Raw genomic sequence first — 17,187 nt, forward strand, 5'->3', positions numbered from 1 at the left:
GTTTGAATCTCACTTTAGAGTACCTGTATTTTTTGAACCTGTTATGAAAGTAGAATTGTTTTGCCGTTGTAATTTTTTTTTAATTATATCTTTAATCAATGTATGTTGGGTTTGGTGGCCGTGCTAACCATTATTCATCTACAGTCGACTCCGCTTAATTCGGACACTTTGGTTCCGCTCACTTTTGGCCGAATTAAGCGGAGAAACGGCTTTGTCCGAATTAAGCGGAAAATCAATTGTTCGTTTCATGGTCATGCATAAAGGCAAAAAACGCATTTAAAATACTGTAGTGTTGCGTAATAAATGAATTGCAGCTGCGCTATACTGCAGTAACTGGCACTGATCGCATAAAACGTCTTCGTTTACTTTAGTGAGCAATTTCACTTTTTGTGCTAAACTTTTCTGTACAATTTTGTCCTACAAGATGGACGCAATTGTACCGAAGTAAAAGCGACTATGAAGCTGGCACGGCGTTATATGAGTTCATTGTCGATTGTTACTGCATCGATCGTCATTGTTTCACCATAATCACTCATAATGCAATTGAATCTTGTCTTAAAACGAACGAAGTACTGTTTATTGTATCATAACCTAACGATAGAATTGCGAACCTGTGTCCGAATTAAGCGGAGAATTGTCCGAATTAACAGGAGTTTTTTACGTTCAATTTTTACTTTTGTTCCGTTCCCGAGCATTTTGGCCGAATAAAGCGGTTGTCCGGGTTATCCGGTGTCCGAATTAAGCGGATTCGACTGTATATCATTTAGTTACATTATTCTTACACGTTTTAAGCCTTTGGGCTTTGCTGCTTTTTCCAGCTCATTGTTTGCTGGTGGAGCTGTTAATGTATTACGCTATAACCGTTAGCATTTTATTTTTCATTCCCCTACAGACAATGCATAAAAATACACAATACAAAATAACTAGTCTATCGTGGGCTAATTTTGCCTTTCATAAACTTTATTTTTTGACTAAGGATTGTTTTTACACGAGTTAAACCCAACGATGTCTTCCTATCGATCAAGCTTGGTTACCAAGCTTGCCTTTGTGGAAGTTCCGATTGTCACTTATTTTTTAAAGTTTTTTATCGATTTACCCAAATTTATTATGGACCAATCATTTCATCCACTTCACTACTGACTGTAATAGCAGCAACATCTGAATTTGGTCCATAGAAATAGAATCTGCATTCACAACATTTAACGCACTATGAGTACTAAGACCAGGATTTCTCCACCTGGAGCCATCAGGACATTCTACGGGGGCCACCAGCAGATGCCTTACTAGTGAGTTATAGTGTGGTAGTAGGGGAAGACGAGGCAAAGGGGGACAATAAAAGTGTTTTGCAATCAACAATCTACATTTTTTATTGATGAGCAGGATCCATGGGTTTTGAGGGTCACTGTATAGGGGCCACGAATCATGAAAGGTTTAGAACAGGGATGTCCAACCTGCTGCCCGCCTGAGATTTTTGTGCGGCCCGCTAGTCATTTTCACTCCAAAAGTATGTACTTCATGTACCCATTTTTCTTGAAATTTAATAGGTTTTGCGGCCCATTCAATTATTTCAAGTGACAATGCGGCCCACTATAATAAAAGGTTGGACATCCCTGGTTTAGAACCACTGACTAAGACTATAAGCCCACTGTTTAATAAAGATGTATAAAACATATAAATTCAAGATGTATTAAATTCCAGAAGTTTGAGTAGAGCTGGCATCAGCAGAATTTACTAATATCTTAGGTAATCTGCCAAGTAAGCTATTGGTAGGTCAACCAAAGAGAGTCTTGCCTGAAAATGAATACTGAAGAATCTCAACAAGTTTTGCTTTTCAACGAAGCTGAAGCACTGATTGAAAGCTTGCGGATATTTCCTATCAAAAGCATCGGTAGTTCAAAGTAGGTTTCCACCCATAGAGTGGTTGTTTGTTCGTTTTGTAACTTTCAGCATCTTATATGGTATTAGTTGTTCCTTGGTTCTTTTATCTTACAGAGATACATGGCATAGTACTTAGTTGAAGTTTAGGCAGTTAAAATTTATACAGATTGACTATTTCATCGTAAATAGGTTACGCAGCCCTTTGTTAAAGACAGTCAGTTAGGTCAGGAGTTATTGGGTATGCAAACAGTCAATTTAAGTTACATAGGGTTTAATTGAAGTTAGATATTCATTGGAAGTTAGATTTAGATGAGTTTACTATGATATAAAATTTAAGCAAGGTTAACAAGAAACCGTGAAAAATAGCTTTGAATGCTAGAATCTTTGAACGTCTGATTTATTCCAGTGAAATATAGCAGCCAAATTTATATCCTATGCATTTCAGATTAGTCGTGTTTGTCATATTTTGTGATTTGTAATCTTGTTTTATGATCTTTAAAGGTGGCAAAAGCAACATGAATACATCGAAAAACTGAACATGCAAGCATTGCTCTGTGCATCATCCCAAGAGGAAGAGTTTGTGAAAGAATCTTTAATTACATTAGATAAAGTTGGTAGTTTTGTGTAGCAACCAATAGAATGTGTGCATTCAGACTGCATTTTTGTCATGTTTGCGAGTTGTTTCAATGCGAGAGTTGTTAACTGCGTCGTACATGCAAAGAATACAGTGTAGATGCACATATTTTGTCTTTTCTCAGTTACTTGTTATGATTTTGTGTTTCTAAATTTGTTTTTTTTTCTTATATGTACCATTTATAGAAGTAGTTTTTTTGCCATATATTGTCTAAAATCTTTTGGCTGACAGGTTCTTATGTTGATATACAGTAGAACTCCGGTTAACAACCACTTAAATGCAGTCTGGAATATCTTCTGTTTTATTGCAGTGTATAACATTCAGTTTCAATGACACAAATAGTCTCCTGGATAATTGGTGTTTAAATGTTTGCATGTAGGATTTTTTATTTATTTAGATTCCATGTCTGATTGCTGATTTAATATCCACTGAAGTTTGGAAAGATAAGATTTTCAACATTGTTTTTAAAACCAACTTCAAGCCAAAGACAACAATACCCGTTTATATGGTGGTATGTTTTTTGATGTGTCATGGTTGGTTTCAAATGCTTCCCTTGCTACAGTGCATTGACATAAAAAAAAACTATTTTCAGTTATACCACGAGGCAACTGTTGTAAACCTTTTGGAAACCGTTCTGTTTCACAAAGAAAGTTTGGAATCTTCCGGGGACAATGTGCTAGATCTCCTTGATTATTGTTACAGGAAACTGACATCTGCTGTAGCTAACAATAACAGGGAATTTTTAGAAAAATCAAAGGCTGCACAAAATGATGGAAATTCTCTGGAGGTTTTTATTTGGATGAAATCTATGTCAGATTTCTGGTGAAATTACTATTATATCTATAAAGCGAAATTGTTTTCTTTGTTTAAAGGAACTTTGTGCTCAGCAGGATAAAATGGATTTTGAAATAGCTGTTAAAGTTATTTCTATTCTGCGTTACTTGACAGATGCACTCGATTGGTAAGTACCATGTAACTGGGTTAAATTTAATTAGTCGATAATTTTTTCCAGATTTGAATAGGTATAACATCAGATATGAAGTTAAATACTGGTAAGATAACATGTATGTATGATTACACAACCAAATTATGGCTTAATTCTTAACTAGCTTGCCCCTAAGTACCCCTTCTCGGATTCTGAATACCCACAACATTCCCTGTCTATTGGTTGAACTTGTGGAGCACCCACCTTGGACAAGAACGGAAGGCGGACTTACAAAAAAGTACATAGGTACACGGCAATTCATTTTTAGGTTTTAATTTGTTCTAGTATGTCAATGTATTGAAGTCCGAAAAACATTAGAAACTGAAAATGTAAAAGCCTGAAATTTGTCAAAGTATTAGCTGCAAACACCTAATATGCCACGGTCTATGAAATGGGTTGTTAGTAGCAGTTTGTTTGTTTGTTAGATGGGAAGTGGCAGGAAGTCAGTGGGCCTGACGTACTTCAGCTCACTAAGGTGGAAGGACAAGTGTGGCTGTCATTGTACAACATTCTCATGAATGTGGAATGCGTCAAGAAGTATGATTTTAATTCCTTCAACAAAGCACAGATCCTCAAAGTAAGTTGATGGCAACATTGGCAAACGATTTTAGGTTGATTCAACGAAGGACGACTAAACTCAGACTGACACAACCAACATCTTTCGGCTGTGTATAGTCCTTAAACTTGAGTTGAATTGAATGACCACTACTACTACCAAATTTATGGGTTAAATAGTCCTTGGGTTGAATTGACCCAGGGTTTACTCATTCCGGGTTAATTTGACCAACCAACAAATTAATGCACAATGGGAATATTTTTGTCTATCTATTAAACGCTAATTTCTAAATGTTATGTGAGAAGTATTCATACTGTCGGTCAAAGCTCAACACATTTTTATCATGATAGCTACGTGCTCATATGACTGAGGTCCTTCTAGATCAGCTTCCAATGCTTGCGGATTTGAGAAGATATCTAGAAGAACTCTCCATGACAGATTCCTTGGCACCAGAGTAATATTCAAATTAAAATAAATGCGTCTTGGTTTTCTGAACATTAAATTTAAAAAAAATTAACCTTCAACCAGCAACTACCAGTTGTAGGTGTATTACGATTTCTGTAACAACGGCTGTTATGAATCAGGAGGAGCCTAGTGCTGGAACAACTCCCAGAAATTAAAGAGCGTTTACTGCAAGAAAATGAAGGGAAGTGGCATGCTATAGCCAAGCACCAAATGAAGCATTACTTTGACCCAAGTCAGGCTGAAATACAATCTCAAGCTCGCAGGTCCTTCAGAGTCTTTCCCTTAAATATGCACCAAAAACCAAGCACCATTTGACACAATTATTTATTGAATTATTTGTTAAAATTAAACTTATTATTGCCCAAAACATTGGCGTGAGCGCTGATATACTACGTGTCACGATCTTGTATTGTGGTGTAACAGACTTGCCGACACATACAACTTTGATGTTATGGATTCCCTCCTAACTGATGTGCCAAAGTGCGCTGTCTGTGGAGCTGAAGCTTCAAAGAGATGTTCACGCTGCAGGCAGGAGTGGTATTGTAAAAGGTTAGTTAACATCGGTATCTTTGTTTCTATCTCTGACCAGTATGTTGCTTATTCTATCCTCAACTAATATTTTTGCCCCGCAGGGAGTGTCAAGTAAGTCATTGGTCGAAGCATAAAACCGTGTGTGATATGATGGCTGGAGACGTGAAGCCTTAATGCAGCAGATTTTCTACCATTATTGTAAATGTAACAATTGCAAGCAATAAATTTTATTTTATTACTAGGTTTGTTTATGCGTTATGTGTGGAAAACGTAGTAAGTTGTGAGCGGCACAAAAAGTCATAGACAGCATTGAAGTGCTGTAGTTGCTATAATCATCATATTTATTGAACTCAGATTACCAGCAATCAGTTTATCCAATTTTTATTAAATAACTAAAAACAACAGTAGATATAGGTTGACTAAGAAAACAAGGAGAAAATAACATTTTCACTTCTTTCTCTCGAAAAAACAACATTCCCAGAGACATGGGATCTTATTTTGTAAACATGAAAGAAAAGGGGTGTCATGAATTGATAACTCAATAGCCAAACAAACCTAATGGTTAGCTACAGTATATAATTATAATACTTAATGTGGGAGCAAAACAACATCCTCATGTAAATAAAACGTCTATCTAGGATAACTGCATAAACGAATTAAAAATACAAGTGCAAATACTACAAAAACCAAATATACAATTTCTATGCGACAAAAGGAGACAATTTCAAACAAAAGCGGAATTTTAGATATAGACTGGGTGGTTTATGTTTTGACTAAGTTATAAACCACATTGTTGCTTGGTAAGATGCTAAGCCATATAATGCAATGCCATGTATTTCATTCATACAGTTGGTGTTGTGATGCTATGTGATAACACAAAAACATCTTCTAAACGCTTGGTTTTAAGTAATGTGGTAAGCTGGAAATATTAGTGCATCGCTCATCTTCCACACTGTGAAACAATTTCATTGTTTGCATTACACATGGTAAAAACAGCTTGTACATTGATAATGATAATTTCAACTGCTCACAAGTAACGAAGGCACCATAGTAATACACTCACATAGCTTTGAGCCACAACAACTTTTATGATATAACTGTTGTCCTATACTAACTGAAATCTGGTATGCATACATCTGATAGTGGTTAAAATAATCTATTACAATATAGATCCTGTTGCGAATAAAGCATATCACGCAATATAGTATACAGTGATCATTTACACAAATTCACCTGCTTACAACCATATAAAGAGTAAAGTTTAGCCAACTGTAGACTTTAAAACATATTTGTATCTGGTCAAGCAAAAGTAGTATTGAAAAGATACTGGAGTAAATACATGGAAATTCCAAGAATGGTGCATACAATGGCAAATAATTAAAATTCTCTAATTGCAGACTACAACATCAAATAAAAATCCTCTAAAATATGTACCCATGCAAATACCACATGTCATGTTCTTTTGTGGGCAAGCGCCAACCAAATAAGTGTTAAGATAGATGTGAATAAATTATAATGGTAAAGTAAATAAGAGATTGTGCCAATGTCATTCATTAAACTACACTATATGCTTACTTCGCACCTATCACTACATTTTCATTGCGCTTCGGTAAACTATAAATATAGACTGCTGAAATGACAAGGGCTGCCCCGATTACAAACAGCAACGTGACATGGAAATGAAACAAGAAAACGGCAGCAACAGTGGAAACAATGATTGATACCGAAGTTGCAAAACCTTTTAAAATGTTGTCAGCGTATTTTATCACAACAGCAACGAGTAAGCCCCCAAACGCTTGGTTACATATTATCACCCACACAAGGGGGTCATACCCATAGAAAAATCCCTTTTCAAATACATCGCTTCCGTCTTTGCTCCAAACCCCAAAGAGACCCGAGAGGACCCCAAACATGCCCAGCTGTATGTTACGTAACCAAACCGAACCTTTAGAGCCTTTCAAGATTTTTTCGAAATAAACTCCGGCGAAACCTGATGACACGCATGACACGACAACTGCCACAAGTCCCATAACAGCATTCTGCTCGATGCTGGTACCCACTGTTTCCTTGTTGCTTGCTTGTGTTTGAACCTTTAAAGCATTTAGCAATTAGCATTTAGCAATTAGCATTTAGCAATTAGCATAGTAACATTTAGCACTGAACAATCATGACAATGGTGCTGCACATGACGCAAAATACAATGACTGTAAAAAATACTAAAGTAGTAACTGATAGCAAACCATTTGTAGTTGATAAAACTTCTTTTGTGATCAAGTTAATACCTGCACTATAGCAACACCTGTGAACAATATAACCATTGAAACCCATTGAAGCCTTGACAGTGACTTTCCAAGCATTCCAACCGAAAATAACGCAGTGGTGATTATTTTTAACTGGTAAGTAACCTGCAAGACAGATATTGAACATTTGTGCAGTCAGGACAATGAACTAAATAAATAAATACTAAAACTAATGATTAAATTGAATGGACACACCAAGATTTTCCACTAATGATTTGTCACTTAACACTCTCCAGTGCACAGTATTGATGACTTTTGGAGGCAATTTTAACATATTTTATGATGTTGTATAATACAGCTAATCAGACAACGTTTGGTAAATGATGCAAGTAATTTTTAAATTTAGCTTGTTAATATAACACTACCTGAAACACAGCTGCTGGGAGATTGGAAACTGCGACATAAAGTAAATTATTTTGAATCATATATATCAAGGATGGAATCGCTAGCTTCAGTGTATCACCGGGCTGCTTGATAATGGTTTCATACAAAAAACCAGCCCACATCACAACGTTACCTAACATGCAACAAAGCATTGACTTAAAACATTGATCTCCTAAATACCGATACTTTTACATTTATTTATGTATGGTTGAAAATAGAGATGATGGAATCAAAAACTGCAATCACTCAACTCACACTAACACGGTGTTTAAGCCAATTTATCAACACAGTAAAAAGTAATCATTTCTGGCAGCTTACCTTTACATTGAAACAAAATAATAAGAAGACAGGTGATTAACTTGAGCGTTTCAGACGCCACAACTGCAGTGGTTGCAAAGAAGCGATTGCCTTCCCTTGTTCTTGCATATCTCATGGTAAGAATTAAGGTAGCATTTTGTATAATGAGGCAAATGAGTGATATGTACTTCATTTTAGCTGAGGACAGTAAAACAAAAATTTTTTGCTCACAAAAAGAACAAATTTGGAACAGTAGAAACACAATAAATTAATTAGTTTTGTTGGTAAATTGTGAAATTTTCAATGTGTGCAAAACTTGACCATGCTTGCAGATTTACACCGAACTTCTGATAGTATTAGTTTACTGCATATTATTTCAAGCATGCAACAGTAACATTTATAAAATACACCTCAATGAGTAATGACGAAAATTTCATGACTACTGAAAGATTAACATGTCATACAAACCATGACAAATCACAATTTATCATAATACTTTAAAACAAGTAGTATGGTGATAGACACCGTAAACTTACATCCATAATTAGCATTCATTTTATTATCTGATTTATCTTCAATTTGTACTTCAGTGACTGCAGACTTCTTATCATCCATTATTAGTTTATTACGAAAGAAATTTGATTAAAGTAATTATGTTTTCTATATCATACTAATAACAGCAGCATCACCACATTATCTACCAAAGAAAGAATTGTTTCTTGGATTAATTAGGTGCGTTGTTTAATACATTGAGTAGTGAGTTTAACACCGTTTAAAAAATTTATTGAATAATTAATTATTTGGTTAATTTATTGCCTTGCACACCTGCACACCAATTCGAAGCTCTTAAATGTACAGGGTTTTCCATTTTGGAAACCTTACAAAGCGAAAAATTTTACCTCACCATGTTCAACTTATTGATAAAAAAGCAAACTATTTCAATTTTTGAGGATGATATAGGAAACAGAATGATATGATATTCACTTATATATACCAGTATCTATGAATATCATTATTATAATATTTATATACGTATACAAACATGCATGAAGCAAACATTCAAGAGAAAATGGATCATGCAACATGTGTTTTTAACAGTACAGCGTGAACAAGGGTTGTACAACTCTGGCATACGTGCCACAAATTCATGGCACGCCAAGTGGTTTCAGCCCCTATTGGGAAGTTTGGTTTCAATGCGCCCGCAACTGTAATGGCAAAATTTGTGATAGGTTACTATAATGCTTACAATATAGAAAATCGGGCAAAACGGCAATTCGTAACTTGGCATATAGGGCAACTTTCTTCGGCGTATCACATAAACTTTCCAGTAGGGGTGTAAGCCCAGGTCAACTCGACTGGAAAGTATGGCAGTTTTCGATGAGAAATCGTGCATGGAAAGAACCAAATTTTGGCATGATGGCGTGCATTGGAGCCTAATTCTTAGTTTATTTATTATAACAAACGCCGGACATGCTTGGGGCCCAGTGTTGCGGAACACACTAACTGCTCTCTCAAACACCTGTGGCTGCACACAGGAACTTTGCTTCGGCATCCTCAAAATCACAGTAAAAACTGCCATACTCTGCAGTCTGGCAGGTTCCACACTTTCCACGACGGCCATTAAGACTGTAAGAGGACACACTAAAAGCCTGAAAGAGCTGAAATTGAAACCATTGTTTCCCAAATAGCCTAGAACTATTTTTTCGTTTCAGCCCTTTTATAGCTTTTCTGGTTTTTAGTGAGATCCTCATTAAGCTATATACCATAGCCTAACTTTTCTAAGTGTATCATACGCCAGGCATACAGTAGCCTAGGCTACTGGAAGACTGGTACCAAAATAGATAGCCTAGCACCATTTAAAATATCAGAATTATGAAGCCTGCATGAAGATAAGCCTGATGAAGCAACTTCACTTTCAGACTTTTGCAATAAAGATAACAGTATTATGTGAAAATAGGCCAAATGCCCTTGTTCATAAAACCTATTCCTGAGCCTATCTGCACAAACAATAGCTGTAGCCTAAACAGCTTACGTTGCCACCTTACCGAGCTATAGGGTACGCATTTTTTAAACGTTTAACAGATATATCTGAAGATACCGGCAGCCTAACCTAAGTTAACTTAAACAGTTTCTCTATTACTTCTTCCTTTGTGGTGAAAACGGTAAGGCAAGTAGGTAGGCATGCAGTACGCTATAGCACTACCCGGTATCAGCGATACAGGTTGCTGCGAAGTTTAGGCTAGGCCTATTAGCATAGCCTGCAACTCTCAACGTGGCAACAGCTACAATTGCCGCAAACCTCTGAAGCGTAGCGACACCTTACGAGTGAAATCAGATGATTCTGCAATGTGCAGTACATCCTTCCAGAACAAAACGCAAATAGTATCTTGCAGGCGGCGTGAGCGTGAGGCTGTTGTTGTTTTAAGCAAAAGGAGCAGTGAGCACGACAATGATTTTTGAACAAGCTTCTTAATTCCAAATGATTTTTTGAATTATAAGTCATAGTAATAAATAAAACTTTGGTATTTATCATCTTGGTTAATGTGTAGGGCTTGCAAAAGCGTGACGAGTGTTTCATGCCTATGAGCGCTACCGTTGTCGCAATGTCCTCGACGTGGCGTATAATGCACTAGCTTTTTAAACTTGATGACGGACACAACGACATTATAAGTTAGTCTAGGTAGAAAATATTGGAGTAATTGTTTATTTTTTTGTCTTTGGTTAAAAAGCAAACGTTTAGGGAAAACCAAGAGCAAAGTTCGGGATCTTGAGAACACTTAAAAATGGTAACGTTCATGACAGACTTTCGGGCTCTGTTCATCCGTAGAATTGTCTCTGTTCAATGGTGGTTCCCCTACCAGAAACAGGGGCGCGACTAAGCGCGCTGGAGGGGAGGCAAGTGTATCTGTCTGCCGGCGCAGCGATGTTGGGCGCCATATGAGTAAAGCATTTCACATAAAAAGCTAGATTCTTCCGGTTGCGTGATGTTGCTTGCACAACCGTATTAAAAGCTGCATTGATGAGCCACACCCCTTCACAAATACAATTTTGGAGACCATTAGCGTTTTCACATCTATATTCTGTGGTGGCTACTCTTCACGTGGCTATCAATATTTTTGTGTAAATGTTTATTACTTGTCGCTACAACGATTTTAATATTTGTGTTGTAACTGCGTTTTCTTACAGCGGTCATTTATTTGGTCACAGCTTTTCGTGTCAAGCGCACGTGCTCTTTTCTGTTTAATTTACGTTGATTGCTATCCGAGTTAAAACTGAGTTACGACGCCTTTCCTTTCAAATGCGTTTGGTATGAAATAAAACTTTATATGTTGACCCGCCTGTGATGCTGGGGAACAGCCCCTACCTAGGGGTCAGATGGCAACAGAATTTTACAGCTCCACCGAGCTCTATCAACGTATCGCTATGTGAGGTACGCCACACTCTGTGGCAGGCAGTGTCACCTAAATCCAATTGTTTTCCCAGTGTCACCAAAATTGGATCTGTGCCATTAATTTTGACTTTTGTGTTTTTAATTGCGTTTTAATTTAATTGCCGGAAAAGATGCAAAATTCATGCAAGAAGATTCATTTAAGTATAAAACTAACTTCATCTGATGCAGCATAACATATATAGGTTATTGTTTTCTTGCAACTGTCAACGTAGTTAATTAGGCCTACATGCTCTAGCGCAGGGGTGTCCAAACTACGACTCGCGGGCTAACTGCGGCCCTGCATCTGTTTATTATTGGCCCGTGGCCATCATCGAGCTCACACGTAACTTTGTATCAACGATAAAAAATACGAAACAAACATTGAAAGTTCAAGTCTAACAAACTTTATTTCAACATGGTTTACATAAAACTGTTCAACTTCACATTATTCAGGTGCAAATTATTTTTCCAAGCATTTAGTGATAATTATTAACTTGCATTCGTTAATTGTAAGATGACCTAAGTTACGTTATTGAGCATATACTTTTTAGAAAATTTAAAAATTTTGTATCGCAAAAACTTTACAATAGCCTACCATATTGTAATTTCTTATGGTCCCACTTGTAGTGCCGGTAAGATACAGTAAACTGTTAAGTGCTTTTATGTGTTACGTCAAATATGGTATAACTAAAGGAACTTTTCGAATGCATGTACATAAAGCAAAAATTTTCATTGTTAATTCTTAATCAAAATATTCTGAGAATCAGAATATCATCGCATCACTGCTCCCGCGAAAAACGTGGAAGCATTCCTATCCTTTATCTGCTAATTTGGCAATGAAATCATTAAATTAATTCTTCCATGGCTTTTTGATTCTTATAGCGCTGGGCGGCGTAAACTTTGCATTTGTGGTACCTGTTAGAGTTGTAGGGCAAGCGAGTTACTACAGTTGTGTGACTTTTTATTGCTTTGGGTGATATTTTTCTCAGCCTACTATTTAACATTTTCAGTTAAAATTTAGAATTCTGCCGCCAATTCCTTTGTTCAATGGTCAACCATTTTGCCTAATTTTACTCAATTAAGATTTGCCTTGTACTGAAATGAAATAACTGAGCACATCACAGTTTGCTTTATTTTTAAACGTAGATTGAAAAATAAGCGGTTTTTGCATGTGCAAGCCAATGAACCCCACGACGAGCGTCGTAATGCTTTCAACCCCAGGAGCGTGCGTTGTAATGCTTTTCCATATAGGCCAGGGCTTTATAACTGTAGCGCTACTCGAGCCGCAAAGTTACAAGCTATTAAATTTATTCCGAAGAAGCAATGATAAAAAACAATATATTCACGTATATGAGAAATGGTAGTGCGTTTTACTCACTCTTCAGAATTTGAAAGAAAGTATTGGGAAAAAGGCTTCACTGAGCTTGCCAGCCTATAAACTCAAAATCACTCAAGCTTAAACATTTTCTCTTCGTATTCTGAAGGGTGAGTAAAAAACTCCACCGCGAGATATATTTAGCCTAAATATGCCCTATGATACCAAGCCTATTCGCGCATTTTCAGTCAGTGCATGCCCGTGTCAAAATTGGCTCACTTTGCAGTTTGCTTGGACCGGAAGCTGTTCACCATACTGACTACAATAACTTTACTGACTACAATAACGTCACCTAGTTTTTTTTTCTTATACATCTTTCCTGTAAAGGCGTTTTCACGCAAAACTGAAAATAAAACAACACGCTAGTATAGACAAAAGACAGTGCAGTCAACAACAATAACCGTTATATTTAGACACAAAAAGTGTGGCGACTAATGAATAACATAGCCTATAAACTTTTAGTGGCGTTAATTTAAGCAAACAAATGGAAAAAGTGAAGTCAAGTCTTCTGAAAGCATAATAGGCCACTGATGCCATAGTTATAACATTATTTGTTAATAGCTTATTAAAATGCATCTTTAGTTCGACGTTTGCTGATGTTCCAATATTCTGATTTAAACTTAGTAAAGTTCACGGCGCATCTGAGCAAAGTCTATATTTTCTTCTAATTTGTACACAACTTCAAGTATCGATTAATTATTTAGCAAACGATATAAATAAAAAAGCAAATAAAAAATGCATCCACCGAAACTTGCACAAAAAAGCTGGGTAACTAGAGCTCGAGTGGTTAGGAATCATCGCCGAGTTTAAGTTGAGTTTAAGTGCAAAGACTTTCCTCAGTCTGAGGACAGAGACTGTTCTACCAAACCATGCCAATTTTTTGGTTACATGGTAGTAGCTTTTTGTTGATGTTTAGAAAGACAATAATCTACAGTAGGCTATCAGTTTAACATGAGCTATTTTCCAGTAAAAGCTTATAACAACATTTTTGGTATCACTAGCCGGGAACAAGAATGCTTTGATTAGACTACAAGCAACTTTAATTTGTTCTAGCATTTTCTTTAGAAATGAAATTTAAATAGGTAATAAACAAAAAGTATGTTCTAAGTGTCCGTGATTTTGTTATCTTTTTCTTTCAGTAAAAGTTTCAGGCTACATGTAAAAAACCTATAGTATTTTATTTCTAATTTTCTATTTTAAGGTTTTATTTCTATGTTTTTATTTTCATTTCTATTTTCTAATTGTCATGTTTCACAGAAAAAGTTAGTACGATTTTAGCTAATGGGCTCGGTGTTTGCTAAAACAAAAAGAAAAAAATTTCTCTCTGATTTCTCCAACAAACTTTGCTTTTGTTTGTAACAGGTGTTTCATTGTTACATTTTAAACGTTTGGTCATTAATAATCCGCCCAATGTCTGAAATACAGACTACAAGAGGGGATGACCCTGATATTAGGGTTTTCTATTTCTCGCCCACTTTACTTACCCCATCTGGCTCACCATTTGCATTGAAACTTTTAACTTACTTGAGAATGACGGGACTGAAGTACAAAACATTTCATTCTCTGAAGACGTCATCAAAAAGGAAACTACCATTTATTTCCTTTAAAGGAAAGGAAATGGGCGACTCTACTTTTATAATGCAGTTCCTGAATAAGGAGTTTAACAAGGATCTTAATTCAAGTTTGAGTTCAGTTGAAAAGGCTGCATCAGTTGCATTTCAACGGCTCTGTGAAGAGAATTTATACTGGTGCATGGTACACGACAGATGGACACTGCATACGGAACGGTTCCTTGAGCAATTGGTGATGCACAAATTCAAGAAGAGAGTGATTGCAGCGTATGCGCTTGTTCATTTTCGGCGACTGCAAAAGGCAAATTTGTATGGGCATGGTATTGGCCGGCACAGCAATAAAGAAATCTTTGAAATAGGAGAAAGAGATCTCGCAGCACTGTCTGACTTTCTAGCAGACAAGAAATTCTTCATGGGTCCAGAACCTACAGAAGTTGACTGCACTGTGTTTGGAACAGTAGAGCAATTCATTGAATGTTTGCCAGGTTCAAAATATGAAAAGCTGATAAAAGAGAAGTTCTCTAATTTGATTGCATACACTGACCGAATGAAAGAAAAATTCTGGCCCGACTGGAGGGAGCAATGTGCACAGAAGAAGATAAAGCAAAAATCTGAAAGTCAGCCCAAACCAGACAAAGAAAACGGAACATCTAAAGAGGAAGCAAAAGCCAGAGATCAAAGTGAAAGTGTTGGTGACGCCCAACCTTTGTCAGTGGAGAATAATACAACGGATGATGACCATATTCACGCTTCCGGGGATGACATAAGTAGTGAAAATGAACCAATCCTAACGCAATAGATTGCTTTGTGCTTAAAATTACAAACTGGTCACAAACGACTATCATATTCTTTGTAAAGGTATGATTGTCAACGTGTAAATGCTATAATGTAAAATTTTCTTTATATGACCATCTTGTGAACTAACCATTTATGTTTATAATACCCGGATGGTCATAAAAAGCCGAAACCGCTACAACTACATCTTGAGTTACACGGTTACAGCCACAACAGACCATAAAACATGGTTTGCTTTTCCACAGCGCGGCTGCATATTTTATACCAAGAACTTCAATCGAGAGTTACGTCACAGCAAAGGAAACAACTAGCTGTTACATGCATTGGCTTCAACTGTCTCATAGCACACAACACGCCAGTAAGAACACGCGCGCATATAAAGCAAAGTATAAAGATCGAAAGGTAACGCCCACGGTGCCTTGCGCTGAGTCATGCCACATTTTCACCTCACAATATCCGGAACAAATTCAGGACAAGACCGTTTCGATCTTATTTCTTTAGATAGGAAATTTCGGATCCTTACCGGAATGACCGTAAAACAACTCGTCATATTATCCGTGGTTTTTTAATTGAGCGTTTTTCACTGTGTAGAGTGCAGTTAGTGTTGAAATTTTTATGAAATGCCACGATGTTTGCTAAAAGCAAACAAACTGCATGTAAATACATAAATTTATTGAGGCTCTCTAGTTTCGGACATGCTTGTATTTTTCGTAAGAGCGAATGTTTGAATAAATGCATGAAATTGCATTGAAATTATGCATAAACGCATCGTTCGGCTAATTTGATTTCGTGCATTTAAGATACAAGCATGTCCGAAACTAGAGAGCCTCAATAAAGTTTTGTATTTACCTGCAGTTTGTTTGATTTTAGCAACATCGTGTTTTACTGTAGTATCACATCTGAGCATTTATAACTTAATTCATGTATAATACAATTTACAGAAAAAAAATCTTTCATTAGATAAAATATTGAAGCATATTTTAGTCGTCTCGTTTATATGTCTTTTATTTTTCTTTAATAAATAAGTTACTTTCTTCTTATCAATGCTGTATTTACATAGAAGAGCTGTATCATGAGGAAACGGTCCACATAAAAGTAATTGTAATTTTACTGTTAAATTATATATTGTAGTAATTGTTGTTGAATGATTGTTGGTTGTCGAAAAAATTCTTGCATATTCTTGCTTCACGTCTATTCATACATGTAAACATGGCACAAATGTATATATACACATGGTATTTTTTTATTCATATCAATTTATGTAAACTGGAATAAATTTGTACAAATTCACATCAATTCAACCCTCTCCTAGTCATGTTAAGTATGACTAAATTAATATTAAATTCAAAAAGGAATAAAATGCAAGTAAATCAACTTAAACGCAATTAAAATTTATAAACATGCAAATAAAATTTATACCAATTAAAGAAGTGAAAAATCAAAAAAGTTTGTACAAATATTTAAAAACTATTGTTTACTCAAATATATTTCAATCTATTCATATTAAACTAAATACGCTTTATAAAAATCAAAACACATTTACAAAAACGCAATTAATTTTAATTAACTTAATCACCATAGTTTTAGATGATTATTAGTAACTGTGGTTACCGTCTTTTTGCAGACAAATTTTTGCCGTTTTTGCTAGATAATCAGCTTCAAGTATAATTAAATATAATTATCTGTCATTGCTAAAACTATTATAACATAGGGAATTTTCAGTGTTCTCCTAAAAGCATATTGGTTGAAAATTAAAAAATGCGATATTACATTAAAACATAAGAATTTCATCACAACCAGTCGCCTTTTTAGCTTTCAGATATCTTGCAACTCGAGCAAAATTTGCCTTAGTCAGATTACTTTTGTCCCCAACATCTGCATCAGATATGTGTTTTCTGCAACAAGATTCAATAGATCCTGTTGGTCTTTAACAGATTTTGCAGCAGATGTTTTTGTCCCGCAGCCTGCGGATGGTTTGACAAAATA

The 17,187-nt window shown here is 36.0% G+C and overlaps 3 protein-coding genes across 3 annotated transcripts in view; 2 read left to right on the forward strand and 1 right to left on the reverse strand.

Moving 5' to 3' along the window:
- Nucleotides 1–1,668: 1,668 nt before the first annotated feature.
- LOC143459400 (zinc finger MYND domain-containing protein 10-like) lies at nucleotides 1,669–5,292 on the forward strand. The gene is made up of 11 exons (XM_076956541.1): nucleotides 1,669–1,898; nucleotides 2,380–2,488; nucleotides 2,910–3,023; nucleotides 3,105–3,299; nucleotides 3,385–3,473; nucleotides 3,622–3,743; nucleotides 3,923–4,074; nucleotides 4,404–4,507; nucleotides 4,638–4,781; nucleotides 4,942–5,067; nucleotides 5,151–5,292. The coding sequence occupies exons 1-11, from the start codon at nucleotides 1,798–1,800 to the stop codon at nucleotides 5,221–5,223; spliced, it is 1,329 nt and encodes a 442-aa protein (XP_076812656.1). The 5' UTR covers nucleotides 1,669–1,797; the 3' UTR covers nucleotides 5,224–5,292.
- A 319-nt stretch (nucleotides 5,293–5,611) lies between these two features.
- The window catches only part of LOC143459401 (UDP-galactose translocator-like), a 92,615-nt gene continuing 81,039 nt past the window's right edge, over nucleotides 5,612–17,187 (reverse strand). Inside the window, exons 2-6 of the mRNA XM_076956543.1 lie at nucleotides 8,567–8,650; nucleotides 8,052–8,228; nucleotides 7,715–7,866; nucleotides 7,332–7,454; nucleotides 5,612–7,139 (exon numbers count right to left, since the gene is read on the reverse strand). Of these exons, the coding sequence (XP_076812658.1) occupies nucleotides 6,621–7,139; nucleotides 7,332–7,454; nucleotides 7,715–7,866; nucleotides 8,052–8,228; nucleotides 8,567–8,645 (1,050 nt within the window). The 5' untranslated portion in view covers nucleotides 8,646–8,650 and the 3' untranslated portion in view covers nucleotides 5,612–6,620. The remainder of the gene's footprint in view (nucleotides 7,140–7,331; nucleotides 7,455–7,714; nucleotides 7,867–8,051; nucleotides 8,229–8,566; nucleotides 8,651–17,187) is intronic.
- LOC143460992 (failed axon connections homolog) lies at nucleotides 14,090–16,491 on the forward strand. The gene has a single exon (XM_076958716.1). It carries the CDS (start codon nucleotides 14,246–14,248, stop codon nucleotides 15,203–15,205), a length of 960 nt encoding a protein of 319 aa, XP_076814831.1. The 5' UTR covers nucleotides 14,090–14,245; the 3' UTR covers nucleotides 15,206–16,491.

This window comes from Clavelina lepadiformis, chromosome 5, assembly GCF_947623445.1.
Source record: "Clavelina lepadiformis chromosome 5, kaClaLepa1.1, whole genome shotgun sequence".
Taxonomy (NCBI): Eukaryota; Metazoa; Chordata; class Ascidiacea; order Aplousobranchia; family Clavelinidae; genus Clavelina; species Clavelina lepadiformis.